The 25,432-nt window shown below is 41.3% G+C and overlaps 1 protein-coding gene across 5 annotated transcripts in view; it reads right to left on the bottom strand.

The window, feature by feature from the left end:
• pdzd2.S (PDZ domain containing 2 S homeolog) overlaps window positions 1-25,432 on the bottom strand; it is a 200,281-nt gene that overhangs the window by 6,117 nt on the left and 168,732 nt on the right. For 4 of the 5 annotated variants that reach the window (XM_018244541.2, XM_018244540.2, XM_041580603.1 and 1 more), the window contains 6 exons: window positions 23,392-24,203; window positions 21,235-21,391; window positions 15,366-18,591; window positions 13,674-13,791; window positions 4,353-4,454; window positions 2,600-2,867 (listed from right to left, as the gene is read on the bottom strand). In XM_018244541.2, coding sequence (XP_018100030.1) covers window positions 2,600-2,867; window positions 4,353-4,454; window positions 13,674-13,791; window positions 15,366-18,591; window positions 21,235-21,391; window positions 23,392-24,203 — 4,683 coding nt within the window. The remainder of the gene's footprint in view (window positions 1-2,599; window positions 2,868-4,352; window positions 4,455-13,673; window positions 13,792-15,365; window positions 18,592-21,234; window positions 21,392-23,391; window positions 24,204-25,432) is intronic. The other variant, XM_018244542.2, reaches the window with a different exon arrangement.

Raw genomic sequence — 25,432 nt, 5'->3', positions numbered from 1 at the left:
CCGCTGAAAAAGTAGCTAATTTTCACAATATAAAGGGAAAGTAAACCAGGTTTAGTAAAGTTTACTAACAATGGAAAGAAAATATTGCTCATTTATTTGTTTATTTATTTTTGCTTATTCCAAACGCATGATCAGAATAAGAGAAAACTTTATAACCCCTCTAGGGCTGCTGGCATTCAATTCATGTCAGACAGGCGACAACCCTGTAGGAAACATTCCAGATAGTTTATTAAACACTCCAGCCTGCGTCAATATCCAGGGACAAAGGGGCAGTGCGGATCGAGCTGGTGGGTCTCTAGGGTGTGGTAGATAATTGCCCTTTAATGTACAGTAGGAAAGGAAGCGACCTGCTCTTTGTACAGTCTCTGCGCTACTTGAATTCCAAAAACAACAAGAAAAGGCATTAAAGTAAATCCCCGGACGTACATAAAGGTAGCCTTTTCTGTATTGCTCTATTACTGTAATGGCATGGGGAGAAGTGTTCGGATCTGGTGCATTTATTAAGAATTTCCGAATGACCATGTCTATACGTAGAATGCCAGAGCCTGGTTCTTAGCAACAGCTTCTTGCATGGACAACTTCATATCACAAGAGAAATCATTTTGATAGGACTATCCCAAAAAGGTAGAGGTTATGGATCAATCTGGTTTTATAGGGAAGATCAATTCTCCTTCTAAGAAAGCAAAGTAGTTGCGAGACCACAGTCCCCAGAGTCCCACTTTCTCCCTGTGTGGGGTCCCAGGGCCAAGTAAATACAACCAGGTAGCAGATTCTTGGGACTTCTCCAGCTCTATTCTATTTTCAAATTCCTTGCTTAAATGCTGGTTTTGGTCTTTAACTCATAAATTGATTTTAATTCATTTACCAACACCCGAAAGCTTTAGCTGTTTTTCTTTTTTAACCGTTATGGATCAATCTGTTCACACAAACTCAAACCATCGACAGGGGATTGGAAACCATTGGAGTTGGGGGGTACAACGTTGTCCAGACACATTATGGGACAGTGCAGAATATGCACCCGAGTTGCTGGCTACAGTGTCGGACTGGGACACCAGGGGCCCACCCAAAAACCTTAGACCAGGGGCCCACCAAAGAACCACAGACAAGGGGCCCACTCTCAATACTATTATTCTTCTTCTCCTCACTTAACCTCTATTCTCCTAGTCTTTATTCTTTACATACTATAATCTATTATTCCAATTATTTAGCCTCTTTGTTCTCAAAGAAATAGGAAATGGCCATGAAATAGGCCAAATGTTTAGCAGCACAAGGGCCCACAGACACCTGGGACCACCGGGAGTTTTCCTGGTATCCCAGTGGGCCAGTCCGACACTGGCTGGCTATTATCGCACTATGTAAAGCAGGGGTCCCCAACCTTTTTCACCCGTGAGCAACATTCAGATGTAAAAAGAGTTGGGGAGCAACACAAGCATGAAAAATGTTCCTGGACGGAGCCAAATAAGGGCTGTGATTGGCTATTGGTAGCCCCTATGTGGACATTAAGTCTACAGGAGACTCTGTTTGGTAGTACATCTGTTTTTTATGCAATCAAAACTTGCCTCCAAGCCTGGAATTAAAAAACAAGCACCTACTTTGAGGCCACTGGGAGCAACATGTTACTCACAAGCTACTGTTTGGGGATCACTAATGTAAAGGGTGATGAAACGTTAGTTTATGTCTGATTTCCCCAAGAATTAATTGGGGAGAGTTCTCTTCTAGCTGAAGTTCTGGGCCATCCACCTTTTGATGACCTCAAGTGTCTTTGCTTAAATATTGAAAAGTCCACAGTGGGAACAAGCAATTCATTTTCAAACTCTATACTTTCTATTTACTAGAATGAAAGACCAGTGTCCATTCTCGTTTTCTATATAATGACCAATGACTGGCCCAGTTTCTCTGGTGGGAAAACCTGTTTAGAAATGGCCTTTTAGGTAAAGGTAGCCCACCAGTGCCTAGACGCCCGAGTTAGGCTGGCCATAGATGTTGAGATTTTTAAAAGATCAGATCCTGATCGTGAGACCACGATCTTCTCAGAACTATCGTACGATCGTACGAATTTACCATCAACTAAAAAGACCAATTTGCCAGGAAAACAAAGGGGAGCTGCCTGCTTGGCCCTGCAAACATAGAGAGATTGCACTGGGACCGACAAAGATTTTTTGACCTGGCCAATCAATTTCCCGACAGATGTCGGCCGAAAAATCATAAGATGTACGATCGTTTGAATACCACTAACCGCACAATAATTTCGAAGTATTGGTCGGACTTCCCTAAAATCGGTCGTTCGGCAAGAAGAATCGTCGCGTCTACGGGGAGCTTTAGTCACCAAATATCCAATACCTAAATTACCCACCTAAATACTCCAAGTGCCTTCCCCCATAAACAAAACACCGCTTACCCTAGAATATTCCCAGCCAGCCACAGCGCCCATCCATGAAAGCAAGACTATTCAGATGAAATATTGAGCTGCCACAGACAAGAAGGCAACATACAGAGTTCATTAGTTCCCAGGGACTTCACAAAGTCTCCCAGCAATAATTTAAAACAAATGTGCCTTTAGAATAAATATTTTCCATGTGTCCTTGGGCTAACCTCCTACCTGCTAACGTCGTCATAGACACATCCTTTCCAGATGTTGTATGTCTTCCTCTAGAAGCAGCAGTGTCTGGTCTGGAAAGCCTCTCCCCATCTCGTTCTTTCTTTATCACCACGACTGCTTGTCTGTGCAGCTTTGCCCTGTGCAGGGCATTCAGTGCGTACCCGTGAGCGGCACCGTGTAAGGAGCAGCCGTTGATAGACAAGATGCGGTCTCCTTTCTCAATCATTGCTTCTTGGGAAGCCACAGCCTTGGCAAATACTCGATGTACCTAGAATGGGGAGGGAAAATGTAATGACAAAGATCTCAATACATTTTGATGACCCTAGACCAGAGTTGCTGGCCTGTTTTAGTTCAAACTCCATTTAAAGTCCACAATTTTTCCAGATCCCTCCCAACGCGTATTCTCTGATTTCAATAAAGCCTTCAAAGACTATCTATAAGGGCATATAAGCATTCTCCCCAAAAATTACCCCAACAAAACTTTAGTTTGGGCTTCCCTAGGTGGCCCAGTTTCACAGTTTGGGAACATCTACCCAAGACAACTTATGGGCCAATTATGTACAGTACATTGTGGAAAGCGTAAGGCTTTTATACATAATGTAAAATAAAGATTTTTGTACTATTTAAAACTTGGGCTCCTGGATCTTACGGATTGATTGACTCTGGTGTTCCGGAGTGGTGCCTGCCTACAATTCAAGTTTCGTGTGTTGCTCCCCTTTGCTAAAGGTCTGGGGCATGAGCACCCAGATCCACCGTGGAAAGCGGTAAGCTTGTCCCCTAATTCAAAGAATTCATGCTTCCTCTGATGTAGATCCCATAGACTCTACTTTAATTAAATAATCACTGTTTACGCTGCAAATATTTCACTCTACCATATAAAATCTAATTCCTGAACCAATAAGTGTATTTTTTTTGTTGTAATTATTGGTGTGAGCATTTCTTCCAACTGTCCCGTTATTAGCAGGACAGTCCCGCTTTTGACAGCTCAACCCTCTTTTGCACTGATAAGTCCCGGGTTTCTCTTTGATCTGCTGCACTGAACAGCCAGAAACAGATAGAAAGTTTCTAACTTAATTGCGTCTTGGCAGAGAGCCCAGAATAGATACTTGACATACATTTGTGACAGTTTGATAAGATAAGAAGTTAGACTCACAGCTTAAAGGGCAATTCACCTTCATTTGCAAAACTGTAATAACATCTAAAAACCACAGAAATGTGTTCAAACTTTCATAACATGCCATATTAGTGTAAAATGAACATGGTAATTAGGGGGTGTGGCCACAAAAAGGGGCATGGTGTGGCTCTACATGCGCCAAATCTTTTTGTCCCTCTTTCAGTTTCCTAAATGTTGGGAGGTATGGTGTGAAGGCGCCATCTCGGGTCATTTTGCCTGGTCATGTGCTTTCAGAAAGAGCCAGCACTTTAGGATGGAACTGCTTTCTGGCAGGCTGTTGTTTCTCCTACTCAATGTAACTGAAGGTATCGCAGTGGGACGTGGATTTTTACTATTGAGTGCTGATCTTAGATCTACCAGGGAGCTGTTGTTATCTTGTGTTAGGGAGCTGCTATCTGGTTACCTTCCCATTGTTCTGTTGTTTGGCTGCGTTGGGTGGGAAAGGGAGGGGGGTGATATGAATAGATAAAATGTAAGAGGACCTTGGAGCCACCCCAGTCAGAACCTGAACCCAATCAGAGATCTAATATCAACATAAGCTTTGCAGTTCCTGACACAGCCCCAGTTACAATCACTTACAGTAACTGATTTCTGTTCCAAGTCTGTCCCTCCTGCAATGCTGAACCCCAGGCCGGCTCCTTCTTCCTTATGTAGAACCACAAAGTAGAAATCTTCATTCCTCTGCAGAGAGACAGCAGCAAAACAATATTTGTTGAACAACAATTCATTCAATGAAAATGTCTCTCTCTTTTGGTTTATGGATGAGTTGCTTTACTAAGCACAACATGTGATGGACACGGACTATATTTAAGGGCTCAACACAATATGAATTTTGCATTTAGGAGTTCAAACAGGGTGTAAGGTTTACAATAGGGTTGAGAATATTTTTTTTATTTTTTTAACATAATGTAGTTCAAAATAAGATTAAAAGAAAAAGAATTAGAAGATTAAGGATACTGTCATGGGAAAAACATGTTTTTTTCAAAACGCATCAGTTAATAGTGCTGCTCCAGCAGAATTCTGCACTGAAATCCAGTTCTCAAAAGAGCAAACAGATTTTTTTAAATTCAATTTTGAAATCTGACATGGGGCTAGACATATTGTCAGTTTCCCAGCTGCCCCAGTCATGTGACTTGCACCTGCACTTTAGGATGGAACTACTTTCTGGCAGGCTGTCATTTCTCCTACTTAATGTAACTGAATGTGTCTCAGTGGGACTTGGCTTTTACTATTGAGTGTTGTTTTTAGATCTACCAAGGAGCTGTTATCTTGTGTTAGGGAGCTGCTATCTGGTTACCTTCCCATTGTTCTTTTGTTTGGCTGCTGGGGGGGGGAGGGAGGGGGTGATATCACTCCAACTTGCAGTACAGCAGTAAAGAGTGATTGAAGTTTATCAGAGCACAAGTCACATGACTTGGGGCAGCTGGGAAATTGACAATATGTCTAGCCCCATGTCAGATTTCAAAATTGAATATAAAAAAATCTGTTTGCTCTTTTGAGAAATGGATTTCAGTGCAGAATTCTGCTGGAGCAGCACTATTAACTGATGCGTTTTGAAAAGAAAATCATGTTTTCCCATGTATTCCCAGTATCCCTTTAAGGTACACCACAAAACATTTACTTTGCATTTGTAGCTGGGGAATCAATCCAGGGAGAATATTTGAACAGAATACAGGTATGAGATCTGTTATCCAGAATGGTCAGGACCTGGGGTTCCCTGATAAGGGGTCTTTCCGTAATTTGGATAGCTATACTTTAAGTCTTCTAAAAAATATTTACACAATAAAGAAACCCAATAGGACTGTTGTGCCTCGAATGAAGATAATTATTTCTTAGTTGGGATCACATAAACGGTACTGTTTTATTGTTACGGAGAAAAATAAAACATGGCTTACAATTTTCTATTGTAATGGAGACTATGGCAGATTATATTAAACAACACCAAAACACATTAAGGACTAAATATACATATTTATTATTAAAGAAAAGGTCACATTTTTTAATCAATTATAACTTAAGACACGAGAATTAAAAACACCCTAACCCATAAAAATAAAGACAATGCAGATTAGATCAAGGGGCCCCTTGTATATATATATATATATAAAATCCCATTCAGATATAAATTAGTGAATCATAGAAACCACTATTAAAAGTTCCTGATGTCAATACCAGGGGATATTAGATATATAGGTCTGATTCTGCAGATAAAATGTGTCCATTGGTTGATCCCAAAAGACAAGTAGTAAATATAATTACCACTACAACGTCTTTATAATGTTGTAGTGGTAATTACATGGTCCATTTTAAACTCCGTCCACCAGTGCTAATTGCCATCCAGATGATACGGCTAAGCCCGTCTAATGTGCTGTTGTTAATGGAGCAATTAGAAAACCTCAGTTCCCATTTACAATTAGCTCAGATTATTTACAATATTAGACGGTAGTTAAAAGTATTAACTCTGATAATCAAGTGTGATGTATGTCCTGCCACACTGTTCATGTATATAATATAATAATAAATCTCCATATTTAGATACTGAACAGCATTAGTACTTAGATTTCTGGATAAAGGGTTTCCAGATAACAGATGCCATACTTTAAGTCCCTTTTTGTGGAAACCCTCTATAAGCAGCAGTCCTGCCCTGGTAGTAAATCCTCTCATATACATTTGAACTACAATTGCAATTTGCGGAGCATTTAATGGCTACTGCCCGGCATTCTGTTTGCTTTTTGCTTGAGTGGACATGACAGAGATATCAGCTCAGACCCGGTATATATTGCTCAGTTAGCCTTCCCGGGCACCTAATCTGAAGGTTGCCAAGTCTCACACAATATCTTCGTTTAGAGATGGACAGACTCAATAAATCCAACGTGATCTCTCTCTGAGAAACCTGCCTATGGTTAATGCTTGCCAGGCACAGTGCAGGATGGCTGCCAAGTCATGCGAGTTATTCTGATTACAGTTGCACAATAGAAATGTATGAACTAAATACCCAGGTCCTGCTAAATACGAGTGAAAGTTACAAGGCATCAGGACCATCTTCAGCTACAGTCCATTCACTAAGCAATTTAAACAAGTAAATGGTCTACAGCCGGGGCTTTCAGTGGTGCCTGGTGACCACATAGCTGGTGGTATAGTGCACAACCATCATTGGGGTCCCCTCACTCTACATTATATCAGAAAACATAAGATCCAAAATATCAAGCCAAGTAGACTCCCTAATGCTTCTGGGCCACATTGCACATACACCCTGTGAAACCCTGGTCCAAGAAATCTTTAATTGATTTCCTACATTTTTATGATGGGGGGGGGGGTTAAGAGCTAACTTACTGTATTGTGTTGCTTGATCATATTACCATATCATCAAGTTATATTAGTGCATTATAGTTCTTGTAGCAGTTGGGCTAATAGGCTATGAAAGGGCCTTCAGCTTTGGGGGTATCAGTGGGATAATAGGAAGAGACTCTAGGATAGCAGAGATGGTGTCTATAGTAACAGTGGGATAATAGTCTCTGGGAACGGAGTGTGACTGTGGGATAGCAGGTATAGTAGGGAGAGATGGTGTCTATAGTAACAGTGGGATAATAGTCTCTGGGAAGGGAGTGTGACTGTGGGATAGCAGGTATAGTAGGGAGAGATGGTGCCTATAGTAACAGTGGGATAATAGTCTCTGGGAAGGGAGTGGGATAGCAGGTATAGTAGGGAGAGATGGTGTCTATAGTAACAGTGGGATAACAGTCTCTGGGAAGGAAGTGTGACTGTGGGATAGCAGGTATAGTAGGGAGAGATGGTGTCTATAGTAACAGTGGGATAATAGTCTCTGGGAAGTGAGTGTGACTGTGGGATAGCAGGTATAGTAGGGAGAGATGGTGTCTATAGTAACAGTGGATAATGGTCTCTGGGAAGGGAGTGTGACTGTGGGATAGCAGGTATAGTAGGGAGAGATGGTGTCTATAGTAACAGTGGGATAATAATCTCTGGGAAGGGAGTGTGACTGTGGGATAGCAGGTATAGTAGGGAGAGATGGTGTCTATAGTAACAGTGGATAATGGTCTCTGGGAAGGGAGTGTGACTGTGGGATAGCAGGTATAGTAGGGAGAGATGGTGCCTATAGTAACAGTGGATAATAGTCTCTGGGAAGGGAGTGTGACTGTGGGATAGCAGGTATAGTAGGGAGAGATGGTGTCTATAGTAACAGTGGGATAATAGTCTCTAGGAAGGGAGTGTGACTGTGGGATAGCAGGTATAGTAGGGAGAGATGGTGTCTATAGTAACAGTGGATAATGGTCTCTGGGAAGGGAGTGTGTCTATAGTAACAGTGGATAATAGTCTCTGGGAAGGGAGTGTGACTGTGGGATAGCAGGTATAGTAGGGAGAGATGGTGCCTATAGTAACAGTGGAGAATATTATCCCACTGTTACTATAGGCACCATCTCTCCCTACTATACCAGCTATCTCAAAGCTGAAGGCCCTTCCAGAGGCTATTAGTTCAGCTGCTACAAGAACCATCTTTCCCTAATATAATTTCAAGATATGGTAACATGATAAAGCAACACAATACAGTAATTATGCACTTAAAACCCCTGTTTTAATGCAGGAAATCATTTTAAAGCCAAAATTATAACCTTCTTAAATGTGCAGATACCTTCCCATTTCTTGGGGAAACTTGATTGTGGAGTAACATAAAATCCCCTTTGATGTTAAGGAAAAAAATTGAAGCTCAATAAACGTTGCCGTTAAGAGAGTCTGGATATGTAAATATAAGAAAACCAAAATTAAAATGAAAATCTTATTCTGCCAAGCCAAAACTAAGTTCAAATGCTACCCAGTTTCCTATTAATGCTATTCCTGAAAACTAATCTTTAAATTGATATACTAGGGCTGAAATAATGAAACACTTGTAAGTTAAAATAATTATAATCTTGAAGAAATGTATTATTTCTGGTGAAACAAAAAAACCTTAACAAAAATGTCCCTCCCTATATTTATGGCAAACCTTACAGTTACACTAAAGTGTGCAGAATAGAACAATATTGTTTTCTCTCACCACAATGGTAAAATTACTATGTACAAATGAGATTTACTACTTACATTTTAGTAGAAAAAAGCCTGAAAGAGTTTAGAACCCAATAAATGTGAAGCTATCCCGCAGTCACACTCCCTTCCCAGAGACTATTATCCCACTGTTACTATAGGCACCATCTCTCCCTACTATACCTGCTATCCCACAGTCACACTCCCTTCCCAGAGACTATTATCCCACTGTTACTATAGGTACCATCTCTCCTTACTATACCTGCTATCCCACAGTCACACTCCCTTCCCAGAGACTATTATCCCACTGTTACTATAGGTACCATCTCTCCCTACTATACCTGCTATCCCACAGTCACACTCCCTTCCCAGAGACTATTATCCACTGTTACTATAGGCACCATCTCTCCCTACTATACCTGCTATCCCACAGTCACACTCCCTTCCCAGAGACTATTATCCCACTGTTACTATAGACACCATCTCTCCCTACTATACCTGCTATCCCAGTCACACACCCTTCCCAGAGACTATTATCCACTGTTACTATAGGCACCATCTCTCCCTACTATACCTGCTATTCCGCAGTCACACTCAATTCCCAGAGACTATTATCCACTGTTACTATAGACACCATCTCTCCCTACTATACCTGCTATCCCACAGTCACACTCCCTTCCCAGAGACTATTATCCCACTGTTACTATAGACACCATCTCTCCCTACTATACCTGCTATCCCACAGTCACACTCCCTTCCCAGAGACTATTATCCCACTGTTACTATAGGCACCATCTCTCCCTACTATACCTGCTATCCCACAGTCACACTCCCTTCCCAGAGACTATTATCCCACTGTTACTATAGGTACCATCTCTCCCTACTATACCTGCTATCCCACAGTCACACTCCCTTCCCAGAGACTATTATCCCACTGTTACTATAGGTACCATCTCTCCCTACTATACCTGCTATCCCACAGTCACACTCCCTTCCCAGAGACTATTATCCACTGTTACTATAGGCACCATCTCTCCCTACTATACCTGCTATCCCACAGTCACACTCCCTTCCCAGAGACTATTATCCCACTGTTACTATAGACACCATCTCTCCCTACTATACCTGCTATCCCAGTCACACACCCTTCCCAGAGACTATTATCCACTGTTACTATAGGCACCATCTCTCCCTACTATACCTGCTATTCCGCAGTCACACTCAATTCCCAGAGACTATTATCCACTGTTACTATAGACACCATCTCTCCCTACTATACCTGCTATCCCACAGTCACACTCCCTTCCCAGAGACTATTATCCCACTGTTACTATAGACACCATCTCTCCCTACTATACCTGCTATCCCACAGTCACACTCCCTTCCCAGAGACTATTATCCCACTGTTACTATAGGCACCATCTCTCCCTACTATACCTGCTATCCCACAGTCACACTCCCTTCCCAGAGACTATTATCCCACTGTTACTATAGGTACCATCTCTCCCTACTATACCTGCTATCCCACAGTCACACTCCCTTCCCAGAGACTATTATCCCACTGTTACTATAGGTACCATCTCTCCCTACTATACCTGCTATCCCACAGTCACACTCCCTTCCCAGAGACTATTATCCACTGTTACTATAGGCACCATCTCTCCCTACTATACCTGCTATCCCACAGTCACACTCCCTTCCCAGAGACTATTATCCCACTGTTACTATAGACACCATCTCTCCCTACTATACCTGCTATCCCAGTCACACACCCTTCCCAGAGACTATTATCCACTGTTACTATAGGCACCATCTCTCCCTACTATACCTGCTATTCCGCAGTCACACTCAATTCCCAGAGACTATTATCCACTGTTACTATAGACACCATCTCTCCCTACTATACCTGCTATCCCACAGTCACACTCCCTTCCCAGAGACTATTATCCCACTGTTACTATAGACACCATCTCTCCCTACTATACCTGCTATCCCACAGTCACACTCCCTTCCCAGAGACTATTATCCCACTGTTACTATAGGCACCATCTCTCCCTACTATACCTGCTATCCCACAGTCACACTCCCTTCCCAGAGACTATTATCCCACTGTTACTATAGGCACCATCTCTCCCTACTATACCTGCTATCCCACAGTCACACTCCCTTCCCAGAGACTATTATCCACTGTTACTATAGACACCATCTCTCCCTACTATACCTGCTATCCCACAGTCACACTCCCTTCCCAGAGACTATTATCCCACTGTTACTATAGGCACCATCTCTCCCTACTATACCTGCTATCCCACAGTCACACTCCCTTCCCAGAGACTATTATCCACTGTTACTATAGACACCATCTCTCCCTACTATACCTGCTATCCCACAGCCACACTCCCTTCCCAGAGACTATTATCCCACTGTTACTATAGGCACCATCTCTCCCTACTATACCTGCTATCCCACAGTCATACTCCCTTCCCAGAGACTATTATCCCACTGTTACTATAGACACCATCTCTCCCTACTATACCTGCTATCCCACAGTCACACTCCCTTCCCAGAGACTATTATCCACTGTTACTATAGGCACCATCTCTCCCTACTATACCTGCTATCCCACAGCCACACTCCCTTCCCAGAGACTATTATCCCACTGTTACTATAGGCACCATCTCTCCCTACTATACCTGCTATCCCACAGTCATACTCCCTTCCCAGAGACTATTATCCCACTGTTACTATAGACACCATCTCTCCCTACTATACCTGCTATCCCACAGTCACACTCCCTTCCCAGAGACTATTATCCACTGTTACTATAGGCACCATCTCTCCCTACTATACCTGCTATCCCACAGCCACACTCCCTTCCCAGAGACTATTATCCCACTGTTACTATAGGCCCCATTCCTCCCTATTATACCTGCTATTATACAATTTTTTGTGGTGTACTATTATAAAACAGTTATGAAGGTGAATTAGGGTTACAAAATCATGCCGGCAGGCAACAGACTTATAGAAAATCATTGAATGTATAAGTTAAGCCACGTGCAGCCCAGCTTGCAGAATATGAAGCGGAACTCCACCCCAGACTTCAGTCTGACTTCTCCTTTGTATTTATGCCAGACCGCCATCTTGCTGTTCCAAACCAGAAATGCCTCACATCTTTGGGAAGACATTTGCCAAAGGGTTCCATTCATAGCTGGCTGCCCTATGCACGACACACATCTTGGTTATACCATGGCCTCACTCATGACAATTATGGCTAAGAGCCTACTGTTTAAAGGATAAATACTCAATTACATTTAGAAAATTCTGCTTACCTTTTCGTTTTTAAAAAGGCAGTTAAAGGACAAGGAAACCCAATTTTTCTACTGAACAGTATATCGGTGGGACTTATTTCTAAACACTGGGCAAATTTACACCTGGGCTATAACCCATCGGTGATAAGCTTTTTTAGCCAGCTGCAGGTAGAACAACAGGGCAACCTGCTGCTCATTGTGGCTACAGTCGGCTGAAAATGAAATTAGTGAGAATAAAGTAGCATCTTGTGATCTCTGTATAGAAAATGAGGTTAAGTGAGCAGCTAAAGGTGGCCGTAGATACACAAATAATATCGTACAAAACAAATCGATATTTGGTTGCGTGTATGGTGGGAAAAGAGCTGACTGATATTGGCAGAAGACTTGGATACCAGTCAATGCGTTAGTCAGGCTGGATGGAAAATTTTGATTGGGTGCCTTTGAAGGGACCCAAATATCAGCCATTGTTAGTGCTGAATCATCAGATACAAATAGAATTCTATTGTTTCTCCCTGTGTATGACGATTCAGCTCTACACGTTTATATTGAGATCATAATTGTTACGTCTATGGCCACCTTTAGTTATCAGACTTTTCTCTGGTTATAAGCAGAGCAACATCAAGACGTTCCTCTTCTCACAAAATTAATTTTAAATGGCCTACAATCATTGAGCCGAAATGAACAGGAGGTCCCACTGAAGTAATTATAACAGCAGTAGAAAAACTGCTAATATCTTGAAAACTAGAGAACAATTCAAGTTGCAAAACAGCTCCGAAGATCACTCTGAACGAAGTATAGAGACTGCATTTATTTTGAATCCAGGGCAGTCATTTTCTACCTTAAATACAGTAAATTTTGAATTACTGGCCAGAAAGAGTGCTCTCTTTAGCCAGTCTATTGCTGGACTACAATTCCCAAGATCCTTCGGTGACAAAGCCAATTGTGGATGGAAATCAGCAGGAAAAGGCTAAACATCCCATATCAATCAGGATGCATAAAGATCTATAACAGATGCATTAATTAATAATGTCAGCAGCACAGATAACTACCAACACTTTATCGTCTGTATTTGGTCCTTGCATGTGATTGGTAGCAGCGACAGAGGCAGGCTGGGATTTACTTAAATATGCCAGAGATATTTTATTCTTTTTGGCAGCGGCTCCCAAACACACATTTCTTCAAATTATTAGACGGGCCAAAAACATTGTGAAATATTCTACCACCCAGACTTCTCCTGCAACTCATACCAGGGAGAATATTAAGAAACTCTTACACCGTCAGAAAACGGTTATTAAGAAGTTCTTGAAACCACTTGAATAAAAATGGCAAATTAGAGTAACACAAACATTAGGCACCCCCAAACCACAATCATGCACAAAAACACTGACATTGCCCGAACGCAGGGGCCAACGTTGTCTGGTATAAGGAATTTGATTTCCCCATTCCTGCCGAGCACTGAGCCTGCTGCTTATTGTTTCATTAGGCTCAGAGTAACGACTCGTTAGTAAGAGGAGTATAAGGAGGGGAGGCCGGGGATCAGATTAGTGGAGCTCACCTCGGCTTGCAATTTTATCTCTTGAATGAGACTTATGATATCCGATCTGGATGATACCGAAGTCAAAACAGCTTGCAGGTTTTGCTGATCCTCGGTCGAGACCATTATCTGATCCAAGCTAAATAGAAATGCACGGAAATTAAATATTTACCAGCTAGACAAGAAGTACAAAGTCATACAGAACCTGAAATCTGAGTAACTGTGGGACACAATCACATGGCTAAAAAGAATATTAATCTGTGCTGCGGAAACAATGATTGCGGAACCTTTGATTTAATGCTCTGTGCCGCCTCTGGGTAAATAGAACGATTTTCCAGTTAAGAAGAAAGTTCTTTTGCCACAAGCAGGAGTCAGGATGAAGTAGACAAGGGACGACATAACAAATACCTCCCTGCAGACTAGAGATAGTATGGTATCCAAGTGATTGGTTCATATGCCAAACAGATAAAGGTATCCAGAAAGCTCTGAATTACAGAAAGGCTATCTCCCATAGATGCCATTTTATCCAAATAATCAACATGTTAAAAAATTATATCCTTTTTCTCTCTAATAAATAAAAAAGTAGCTTGTACTTGATCCCAACTGAGATATAATGAATCCTTATTGGAAGCCTATTGGGTTTATTTTAGGGATGCACTGAATCCAGGATTCGTTTCGGGATTCAGCCAGGATTCGGCCGAATCCTTCTGTCCAGCCGAACCAAATACGAATCCTAATTTGCATATGCAAATTAGGGGCAGAGAGGGACATCACGTGACTTTTTGTTAGGGATGCACCGAATCCAGGATTCGGTTCGGGATTCGGCCTTTTTCAGCAGGATTCGGATTCGGCCGAATCCTTCTGCCCAGCCGAACTGAATCCTAATTTGCATATGCATATGCAAATTAGGGGCGGGAGGGAAATTGCATGACTTTTTGTCAGAAAACAAGGAAGTAGAAAAATGTTTTCCCCTTACCAACCCTAATTTGCATATGCAAATTAGGGTTCGGATTCGGTTCGGTATTCGGCCGAATCTTTCACGAAGGATTTGGGGGTTCGGCCGAATCCAAAAAAGTGGATTCGGTGCATCCCTACTTTTTGTCACAAAACAAGGAAGTAAAAAATGTTTTCCCCTTCCCACCCCTAATTTGCATATGCAAATTAGGGTTCGGATTCGGTTCGGTTGAATCCTTCGTGAATCCAAAATAGTGGATTCGGTGCTTCCCTAGTTTATTTAATGTTTACATAATTTTCTAGTAGATAACGGATTTTTCTGTGATTTGGATCTTCATACTAGAAAATCATATAAACATTAAATAAACCGAATAGGCTGGTTTCGCTTCCGTTATCTGGAAAACCCCAGGTCCTGAGCATTCTAGATAAGTCCCATACCTGTACTGTTTTATTATTACAGAGAAAAAGGAAATCGTTTTAAAAATTTTGGATTATTTGATTATAATGGAGTCTATGGGAGACAGGCTTTCTGTAATTCAGAGCTTTCTGTATAACTGAATGTGGGAGGAGCACATAAAATGTCTTATTTAGCCTCCTCAAACATAAAAATCCCCAACCAACTATGGGCAGAAGTCTATTTAATTTCCAAGCACGAGTATTAGAATGGGACTAGATCACACTGTGTGACCAAACCTTTCGCAAAGCTCAATCATAAGACTGTATGTAGGATTAAAGAACTTTGTTAATAATGTAATTTACCTTATTGCCCATGATTTCCGGGAAAGTGTTCCATGTGGTCGACTTTCATCCATGTCTGTTACAGTCCTTGATATGTTAGAACTCATGAGCCCTCTGTTAGAAAGGTTGGATGTTGCAGGTGCCATATTCTGCCCTGTTAAGCATTCAGAGTCACCTAACCTTGAAGGTAAAATCTCAAGTTCAGTTTTGAACTGTGCTGCCTTGGGTTCAACTGTAAAGTCATCGGTGCACAACTTATCCAGGTCTGGCATGCTCAGTGCTCTCAGTTCCCGTATCTTAGAGCGAGAAAGGGATGGTCTGATGTGACTTGAAGATGTTTTGTTTTTCCTTACCTGCGTTGTTGGCGGTTTCTCAATTCTGCTTTCGTCATTTACGGGGGGCTGTGTTGTGCCATCATTGGCATTCTTTTCAATGACTGCTAAGGCCACAATTGAAGGGGTTGTTTTGATAAGGTCTGCTGCTAAGGTCACTTCACTCTGGCTATCACAACATGAACTTAAACTGCGCCTCAACAACCTGGAGGCATCATGGAGGCTTCCTTCTGATGGCACAGAACCAGAAGATCGCCTGCATATGGGTGGTTTGGAACTAAAGGGGGAATGGTTCATATCAAAAACCTTCACAACCGTTTTATCAAAATGTGCCAGATTTTCAAACGATTTAATCCTTTGCTTCACCGTGAAAGAAGATATGGGGTCATGGGACCAGTTAAGTTCATAGTAATAATTCCTTCTAATACTTCTCCTAATGTCACTACGAGAAACATATTTTTCAGTGGACCCTTGACCATCTTGAGTTGGCAGCCTGGCTTTTATGTGTTGATTCTGTGCAACCGTGGGACTATTAGTTCCTGCATGGAGATATTTTTCAAGGACACACTCAACTGAGCCCTGAGAAATGAGACAATGATTTGGAGATCTCCCCTTCGTCTGTGTGTCCTCGTGATCCATGAAGATAGGAAGGTGCTCTGGCATTGAATATGTTCTAGTGACTGGTTTACACACAACAGACTTTTCATCGATCCTTGGAGACACATTTACGTTTGCGAAATGGTCATTGGTCAGGATGTTTGCTTTATTTCCGCCATCCGTTCGTCTAGGGGCAGAAGTCAGTGTGTGTGGAAGTGCTGAGGACAATTTTACTTCAATAAACGTCCTTCGAATATCATGGGTTTCCAGTCCTTCAGCTGCCATTTTCTCCAGACCACTCTCGACCATTAGATGGTCTATATGTCCCTTGGTGTTAATGTCCGTGCTGGTAACAGTTTTGTTAGGGCACTTGTTAGAAGCATTTTTTTCTCTGGTCTCTGTAGAAGCCTCCACATCTGCTCTACCTACCCTTTGAGAGAATCCTTCATTCTTGCTGTGGTCATTTGGACCGTTTCCAGTTATTCTGCTGATAGAACTCATTTTATCATTCTTACCACTACATGTAATACTATTGGCACTAAGGTTGGCACTTGCTTTTGAATCATTAATCTGTACAGAGTGCATGATTTTTTGTTTTTGCTCATGTTCTAGTTTCTTTGTAATAACAGGACTTCGAACTGTGCGGTCTCTTGCGGACGTGGAGCCATCGGTCATGGAAGCTCTCTTTGCAAGAAGTTTTGGTGAAGGCTGAGGTGAGATTTTATGGCAGTCATCAGCTTTTGCAGGGTCATTTTTAGCCTGTTGTTTGTTTTTACTTTTGATAATAAGACCTTTTAGTTTGGGTCCTGGCTTGGATACCTGAGTGCTTAATATGTCAAGGCTACTTTTTAATGTTGTCTTGGTGTCGCTGTGAAACTTTGACAAGGAAACATTTGGCTTACACTTATCTAGACTACAGTTTCTAGCAGCAGGAGTTTTCATATCATTTAACTCTGGCAAGGTTTCCCTTTTTACATGGGTGCTTTTGACATTAGATGTAGAAACATTAGAAATGTTAATGGGGTCGGCAGTTCTGTTGGTGCAGCTAGCCTCTTGAGAGCACCCCTCGGTTTCCATGCTGCTCCTGATAACATATTTCTCTTCTTCGCTCAGATCCTGAATAGTGCATGATGTGACAATGTGACTGTTTATGGGTTCTTCAACTGCAGACATGTTTTCTCCATTGTCCAAAGGACCCAATGGGCAGAGCTCTACATCATCTTCAGAGAGTGGCACCAGTCCACAGTTATCAACATCAGTAGAATTATCATTTACTCCTAATGCCATGGGATCTTGCGTTTGTAAGGCACTGTGGTCATTGCAATGTATTTCATTGCTGCAAGTTAATTCCTGAGATTCATTGTTTAACAAAGACATGGTAGGTGAAGCATCTAAATGACCCATATCTAATAGGCTTTCCACAGTTACCCGATCTACTGAAGTAGGACAATGACCAAAACCTGGAAGAGCCTTCCCACCCAAAGTATATGTCTCTTTTTGGGTTTCACTTATGGTTGCGGCTGGGCACAGCTGGTGCACATCATAAAACGGATGTGTCCTACTGTCTCCTTTCTGAATAGCACAACAAATTTCTATTTGCTCCTCCTCAGAATCTGTAGCGGTTTGTAGTTCAGACATGCAGGACTGATTCTGAAGGGACGAGATCAGATCACTTGTAGAATCAAGAACGGACTCCGAGTCGGAATCCTCTGCTGTTTCATACATAGAGACCGGCAGATCCAGCGAACTACTTAAAATGTGGTCAGACAAGGAGAAATCCTCCTCCGTCAAGCTACTAAAATTGTGGGAATAACTACTTAAGCAGCTTTTGTCCACGACAAACTTTTTTTCCATAGAAAGGGAGTCCAAAGCAGAAAATGCCAAAATGTTCTCCGACTGGCTTGTGCTTTCATCAACATTTTCAATGCTACTACACAACTCAGTGTCAGTTTCTTCAGGGTTTGTACCCTCACAGTTCTCTTGTTGATCTGATGCCACACAAGCTTCCATGTCCTCCGTGGCGTCAGAATCTTTTGCAAGGTCATATGAAGGAGTTCCAGAGAAATCAAGCTCATTAATAATATCATCAATATTAGTAATTGTACTTTCATGGTGGCCCCCTGCTTCAAAGCCCTGGTTAATCAGTGCACTTTCTGCTTCAATAGTCACTCTGGCTGGAGTAAAGTCATCTGTTGGGTGATGGGGACCTTCACACTGGCTATTTTCTTGGCCATTCTGCCTCAGGATTTCCTCTTGGTCAACAGGTCTCTGCTGGTCAACGCCTGAGGCCATAATGATGTGTGACAGCCTATCAACAGCTGCAACAAAAACATATAATCCAATGAGGAAAGTGGAAAAAGAACAACTGGAAACATACATGCCAATGGATTCTTTAAAGGATTCTTTGCAGTTAGAAATTGGGAAAGGTGACAGCTAATGATATGGCCAAAGTATACTCGCAGCACCATTACTATAGCTTGTCTCAAGCAGGCCTGACATGGAGATAATTCCAGAGATTGTGCCTCCAAGGAATGATTGAAACAGACATCTTACTACAGATATAGGTTGTTGGCTTGATCAATAGGTTTGTCTTTTGTCTACAGAGTCTTTTAGAACATCTTTTCATCAAGACCCCCCAAATCACTCTTTTAGGCAGGGCCCTCCTTAACCGTATGATAAGGTCTCCCCAACAACCAGAATATTACTGTGGAAATGCTGGGTCCAGTACTCACCACTGGTGCTACTGGTGACATCTCACTGAGATGGAAACAAATGAGCAAGACCAAAAGGGAGCAGTATTTTTAGCCAAGTTGTTTGCCTGGCCACCATTAGTGATCCATGTCCTTTAAAGAACTCATTACTTCTTGTTCTAAATCAGTTAACACTTTAAACACAAGCCTTATAATTGCCTCCACAGAACAGTTGAAATACAATGTTATGGCAATTTAGACAGACTATATATAAACTGTACATAATGTCACACATGGGGTATAAGAATTCCACTTGTTCCTCACCATATTTATAAAAGACCTTCATAAGTAAAGGCGGATATACAAAGGCAAGGGCTTTGTCTGCTTGAGTATGGGGCCCTCCCAACCAATATCTGGTCGAAAATCAGCCAGATGTCAATTGGGCAGGTTTGATTTTCACTTTGGATCAAAGACTGCATTAGCTCATTGATGCAGCCCTTACTCCAATAGCTTGTATTCCCATTGATTTAATACGATCCTTAGGCCTAGGGCCAAATGATCAGATTAGACAGATATCGCCCTGCAAAAGTTGGCCAAAAAATTTGCTAGTTTGGCAAGGTCACTAAATGAGTGTATCTTTCCCTCAATATATGCCCAGCTAAACTAGGCAATATCTCAATGATCTAGGGATGCACCGAATCCAGGATTCGGCCGAATCCTTGTGCCTGCCAAACCGAATCTGAATCCTAATGTGCATATGTAAATTAGGGGCGAGTAATGAAATCATGTGACTTTTCGTAACAAAAGAAGAATTTTTTCCACTTTTTCCATTCCTGCCCAAATTTGCATATGCAAATTAGGATTTGGATTTGGTTCAGTATTCGGCTAAATCTTTCATCAAGGATTCGGGGCTTCGGCTGAATCCCAATTAGTGGATTCGGTACAATGATCGTGAACTGTAGGCGCAAGGGCCACACCAATGAGCTCATGCAGTCCTTAATCTTACTTGAAAATCAAACCTGCCTGATTTTCAGACAGATAATTGGTCAGGTGGGCCACATTCACAGGCAGACAAGCTGCTAAATTGGTCTGAAGGGCCCAAATAAGCAGGCTACATCTGCCCGTGTAGGGCACCTTTGGGTAGGCATATCGGAAAAGATCCGCAAACTGGAGAGGCTTCAATGGGTTTTTCGCCTTCCTCTGGATCAACTGGCAGTTAGGCAGGTTATATATAGACTTACAAGGTTGAACTTAATGGACCTGTGTCTTTTTTTCAATCTAACTTACTTACTATGTCTTGGGGAGGCTCATTTATCAAATTCCGAGTTAATAATATGAAAACTACCCCGACCCAATCCGCACAGATTTTTTTTCACCTTTATTTATCAGTACACTTTCCCAAAATATCAAATGCGGGGAAAAACCCCGAAAAAAGGAACTGTATGAATTTTTCGGATTTTTGCTTGAAAAGCATGAAATCTTCGGATTGTTGCACGAAACCCAGCGCAGATCAAGATATCTTCGGGACTTCTCCCACTGATTTATATGCAACCACGGCAGTTCTGAGATGCCGGATTTTTGGATTCTGACTTTTTCTTTCCTGGGGATATAATAAATCCCTAAAAATTTGTGGGTTTTTTCCACGAAAAATTCTGATTTTATAGTAAAAAAAACTACGAATTTTCCGGCTTTTTGACATTCAGAGTTTTATAAATAATTCCGTAAGTGTTGTGGGGTCTGGTACACTTTCTCAAATATCATATGCGGGAAAACCCCGAAAATAATTGTTAAAAAAAGGAATCTTGCTAATTTTTCGGATTTTCCATCCAAAAACTCAGATTTTTGCCTGATTATTGCACAAAACCTTATCGCAGATGAAGATATCTTCAGGACCTCTCCCATAGACTTATATACAACCACGGCAGTTCTGAGATGCTGGATTTTCGGTTTCGGACTTTTTCTATCCTGTGGGTATAATAAATACTGAAAAAATCTTGGTTTTTTTTCAACTAAAATTTTGGATTTCATAGTAAAAAAAACTACGATTTTTTGGGGGTTTTGACAATCAGAGTTTATTAAATAACCCCCTAAGTGTTGTGGGGTCTGGGTACATTCAAGGTAACACTCAAATGCAGAGCACCTTGATCATGTAGGTCAAACACAGAAAACATCTGTATGTATGCAGCCATTAATCAGGATTTTCCCCAAGAGCAGAACGAGGCAGTAAAACAGACCTGTAAGTCTGATTAAAGATGAGTGATCCAAGCTGACCTGTAGGATTACCTGACATGGGCTTCCGGACTTCCAGAGTAACGGATGAAGGCAGGCACTGGATAAAATCACAGGTCTGTTGGTACGACATCTCACTCACTCGAATGCCATTAATCGATATAATCTCATCGCCAGCAGTTAACTTTCCCATAGAATCCTAGCAACAGTACAGTTATAAATCAGTCACTATTTGCCGCAGCTCACGTCCCAGCCAGAGCAAAGGGCAGAACAGGGATGTGAAATAATTATATATAAAGGCAATCACAATAAGAAATACAATATGCACACAGGGACCGCGAGCCATTATGGTATCACTGGGCTCAATTGTGGTTTTCTTAAACAAAATAACGAGCATTTAATCCAAACATGATTGTACGGCTGACTCGCTCATAAAAAAGGTTTCCCGAGACGGTATTAAAAGGGGAGGTTAACCTTTATATTAACCTTTAGTATCAGTACACAGAAACACAGTGTGTACAAATTGTGAACTCGGTAGAAGTGATGCAACAATTGCTAAAACATACAAAAATACTAAAAAACAAGGATGATGTCTGTGTCAGGTTTTTTAATTATCTGCCTTTCTATTTTGCATCTCTATGGCCAGAGTCAGTGCCCTTGGAAATGAGAAAAAGACCGATTATGGGCCTATTCATATTCCAGTCTCTTATCAGTGCATGGTTGCTAGGGTGATTTGGACCATTGCAACCAGATGGCTGGAACTGCAAACTGTAGAGCCGCTGAATTAAAAGCTAAATAACTCAAAAACCACAAATAATAAAAAATGAAAACCAATTGCAAATTGTCTCAAAATATCCCTCTCTGCATCATACAAAAGTTAAAGTTGAACAGCCCCTTTAAAAAGGGATTAAAAGAACTAAGTTTTCTTTTATTAGCCAAAAATGTTTTTTTTGGTTGACATTTCCTATAAAAACTTTAAAAGCAAATTTATTGCGGAATGATACTCTTCCCCAACAACTTTCCATCCTGTGCCCATACTGTCAGATGTAAAATCACTGGGTTGGGATTTATTAATCGTGGGTTTTTATGCAGTCGATTCAACATCACGTACAAGGTACTGTTGTATTATATCGAAGAAAAAGTGAATCCGTCAAGAAATAAGAAAAAGGGATTTATAAAGATATCCTGTGTTTCAGGAAACGGAACTGGTGTAAAGATAAATATGATATGCTTTTGCCCTGCTGAAAACGACATAAACCCATTGATTTAACGAGTGGTATGTTCTACTGGCTGGGTGAGAATGCAGAATACCGATGGCCCATATTGACACAATGAATACACTTACCCCATTCACTTTACTAGCAGCACACACAAAAAAACTTTCTACTTTTACATTTTTCTACACTTTTTCTAGTTTAGGGGAAAATAAACGAAGACAAACACGACCGCCACTGCAGTATATCCAGGTATGGGACCGGTTATCCAGAATGCTCGGGACCTGGGGCTTTCCGGATAACTAATCTTCCATAATTTGGATCTTTCTACTAGAAAATCATGTAAACATTAAAAAAACTCAACAGGCTGGTTCTGCTTCTAATAAGGATTAATTATATCTTAGTTGGGATCAAGTACACGCTGCGGTTATATTATTACAGAAAAGAAGGAAATAATTTTTATAAAATTGGATTATTTAGATAAAATAGAGTCTATGGAAGACAGTCTTTCTGTAATTCGGAGCTTTCCAGATAATGGTTTTCCTGATAACGGATCCCATCCTGTACAGAATCCAGAATGCTTGGGACCAGGGGCTTTCCAGATAATGTATTTTCATGCCTCAAGTCCACTAGAAAATCATTTAAACATTAAATAAACCCAAAAGACTGGTTTTGCCTCCAATAAGGATTAATTATATCTTAGTTTGGATCAAGTACAAGCTACTGTTTTATTATTACAGAAAAAATAAAATCATTTTTAATAATTTGGATAAAATGGGGTCTATGGGAGAAAACCTTTCTGTAATTCAGAGCTTTCCAGATAGCGGGTTTCTGGAGAACAGAAGTACTGGAGAACCTGTACTGTATAAAATTATTTACAGTTGCTTAGAATTACATTTTCTTGTATTATCCAAAATAATATGTAAAACCTTTCTAAAAGAAAAACATTGGAGGTGTCAGTAAAACAGTAGGAAAGTTCACATACCTTGTCTGCTTCTCTGCCCGGGTGTAATCCAGCTATTATAACAGATAAAGGACTTTCTTTAATCTCCAGGTCCAGCCCAACGGACTCGTATTCACTGCAGAACAGCTGAATGGTGTCGGTGAAGCATTTGCCAGAAAGCTCTGAGCCTTCTGGCTTTTTGACCAATGGAAGGGGCTTTGTTGGCTTAGATGGGGGGCCGCTCTCTTCTGCTTTGGGTTTTGTAGAGTTGGGGTATTCGGTGCTCATCATGCTTTTAACTCGAGTGATCGCCTTGTGCTCCAGTTTCGGAGACCTCTTGCTTTCCATTGGCCCCTCTGTGGGTTCCTTGAGTGCCAAACTGCAGGGTCGAGCGTCGGCCTTGGCAGAGTATTCGAAAGATTTGACGGCAAAGAAAGGAGAATCCACCATGTGCTCCACGAAACTGTCTTCGGATTCCACAGAGCTGCCACAGACAGAGGTTCCGGCTTTGCTGGCACATTTTATGGACAAGTTATTTTCCTGTATTTCCTCATCGACATCCAGAGACGAAGTCGACATGATAATTCCCGAATCCTCGTCTGCGTTTTTCTTTAAATGATCTTTGTAGTTGCCTTCCTCTTTCCTAGTCGTGTCATCCTCCTCGCTGCCATCCTCATCTTCATAGCACACGATGTGACGCTGGCGCAAGAGAGGACTGCGAATGGACTGGGGGCTGCTGGTCAGACTGGGCGGTCGGGTGCCGACAATGTGCTTGTTGCAGGGACCGGCAATATTTCCATTTCTGTGGGAGGCTGGAATACAGCACTCGCCCTTTGTTCCACTTTCCTTGGCATCTGAAACAAACAATGGCACCAGTTTGTTGGGTTGGCTCAAAGGAAAACTATACCCCCAAAATGAATACTTGAGCAACTGATAGTTTATACCAAATTTAGTGGCATATTAAAGAATCTTACTAAAATGGATTATATAATTAAGTAAATATTGCCCTTTTTCATCTCTTGCCTTGAGCCACCATTTCGTGATGGTCTGTGTGCTGCCTCAGAGATCACCTGATCAGAAATACTGCAGCTCTAACTGTAACAGGAAGAGATCACCTGACCAGAAATACTGCAGCTCTAACTGTAACAGGAAGAAGTATGGAAGCAAAATACACAACTCTGTCTGTTAATTGGCTCATGTGACCTAACATGAGCCATGCTTTGTTTGTGTGCACCGTGAATCATACAATCCCAGGGGCGGCCCTTATTTTTTAAAATGGCAATTTTCTATTTAGGATTACCCAATGGCACATACTACTAGAAAAAGTATATTATTATGAAAATGGTTTATTTACTTGAAGCAGGGTTTTACATATGAGCTGTTTTATGCAATATCTTTTTATACAGACCTACATTGTTTGGGGGTATAGTTTTCCTTTAATGCCAGTCTCCTGATCCACAACACAAGAATAAATAGAATCTGCCCTTATACACAGCCCTGAACTGCCATACAGAGAAGAGGTACAGTTATGGAACCTGGAATCAAGAATGCCCAGGTCCTGGTGTTTTGCAGATATTTTTATAATTTGGATCACCATACATCAAAGGGGAATTTTCACCTTAATGCAAACTTTTAGTATGTTATGAAATGGACCATTCTTAGCAACTTTTCAATTGCTCTTCATTTTTTTTTTTAGAGTTTTTTTTAGTTATTTGCCGCCTTCTTCTGACTCTTTCAAGCTTTCAGTGGGGGTCACAGACCCCAGCAATCCATAAGCTCGGCAAGGCTAAAATGTTATTTTTTTATAACTTCTCCTTCTATCCAGGTCCACTCCTATTCCAGTCTCTTATTTAAACCGCTGCCTGGTTGTCAGGGTAAATTGGATCCTAGCAACTAGATAGCTGCTGAAATTCCAAACTGGAGAACTGCTGAACAAAAAAAGCTAAATCATTAAAAAAAAATTGCGAAGTGTCTCAAAATATCAGTGTCTACATCATTCTAAAGCTTGTCTAAGGGGGACAAACCTATAAGCCTACTAAAATATAAATTAAACTCAATAGGACTGTTTTGCATTCAATTAGAA

Source organism: Xenopus laevis, chromosome 1S (assembly GCF_017654675.1).
Source record: "Xenopus laevis strain J_2021 chromosome 1S, Xenopus_laevis_v10.1, whole genome shotgun sequence".
NCBI classification, from domain to species: Eukaryota; Metazoa; Chordata; class Amphibia; order Anura; family Pipidae; genus Xenopus; species Xenopus laevis.
This window is presented reverse-complemented; position numbering and strand designations above follow the sequence as displayed.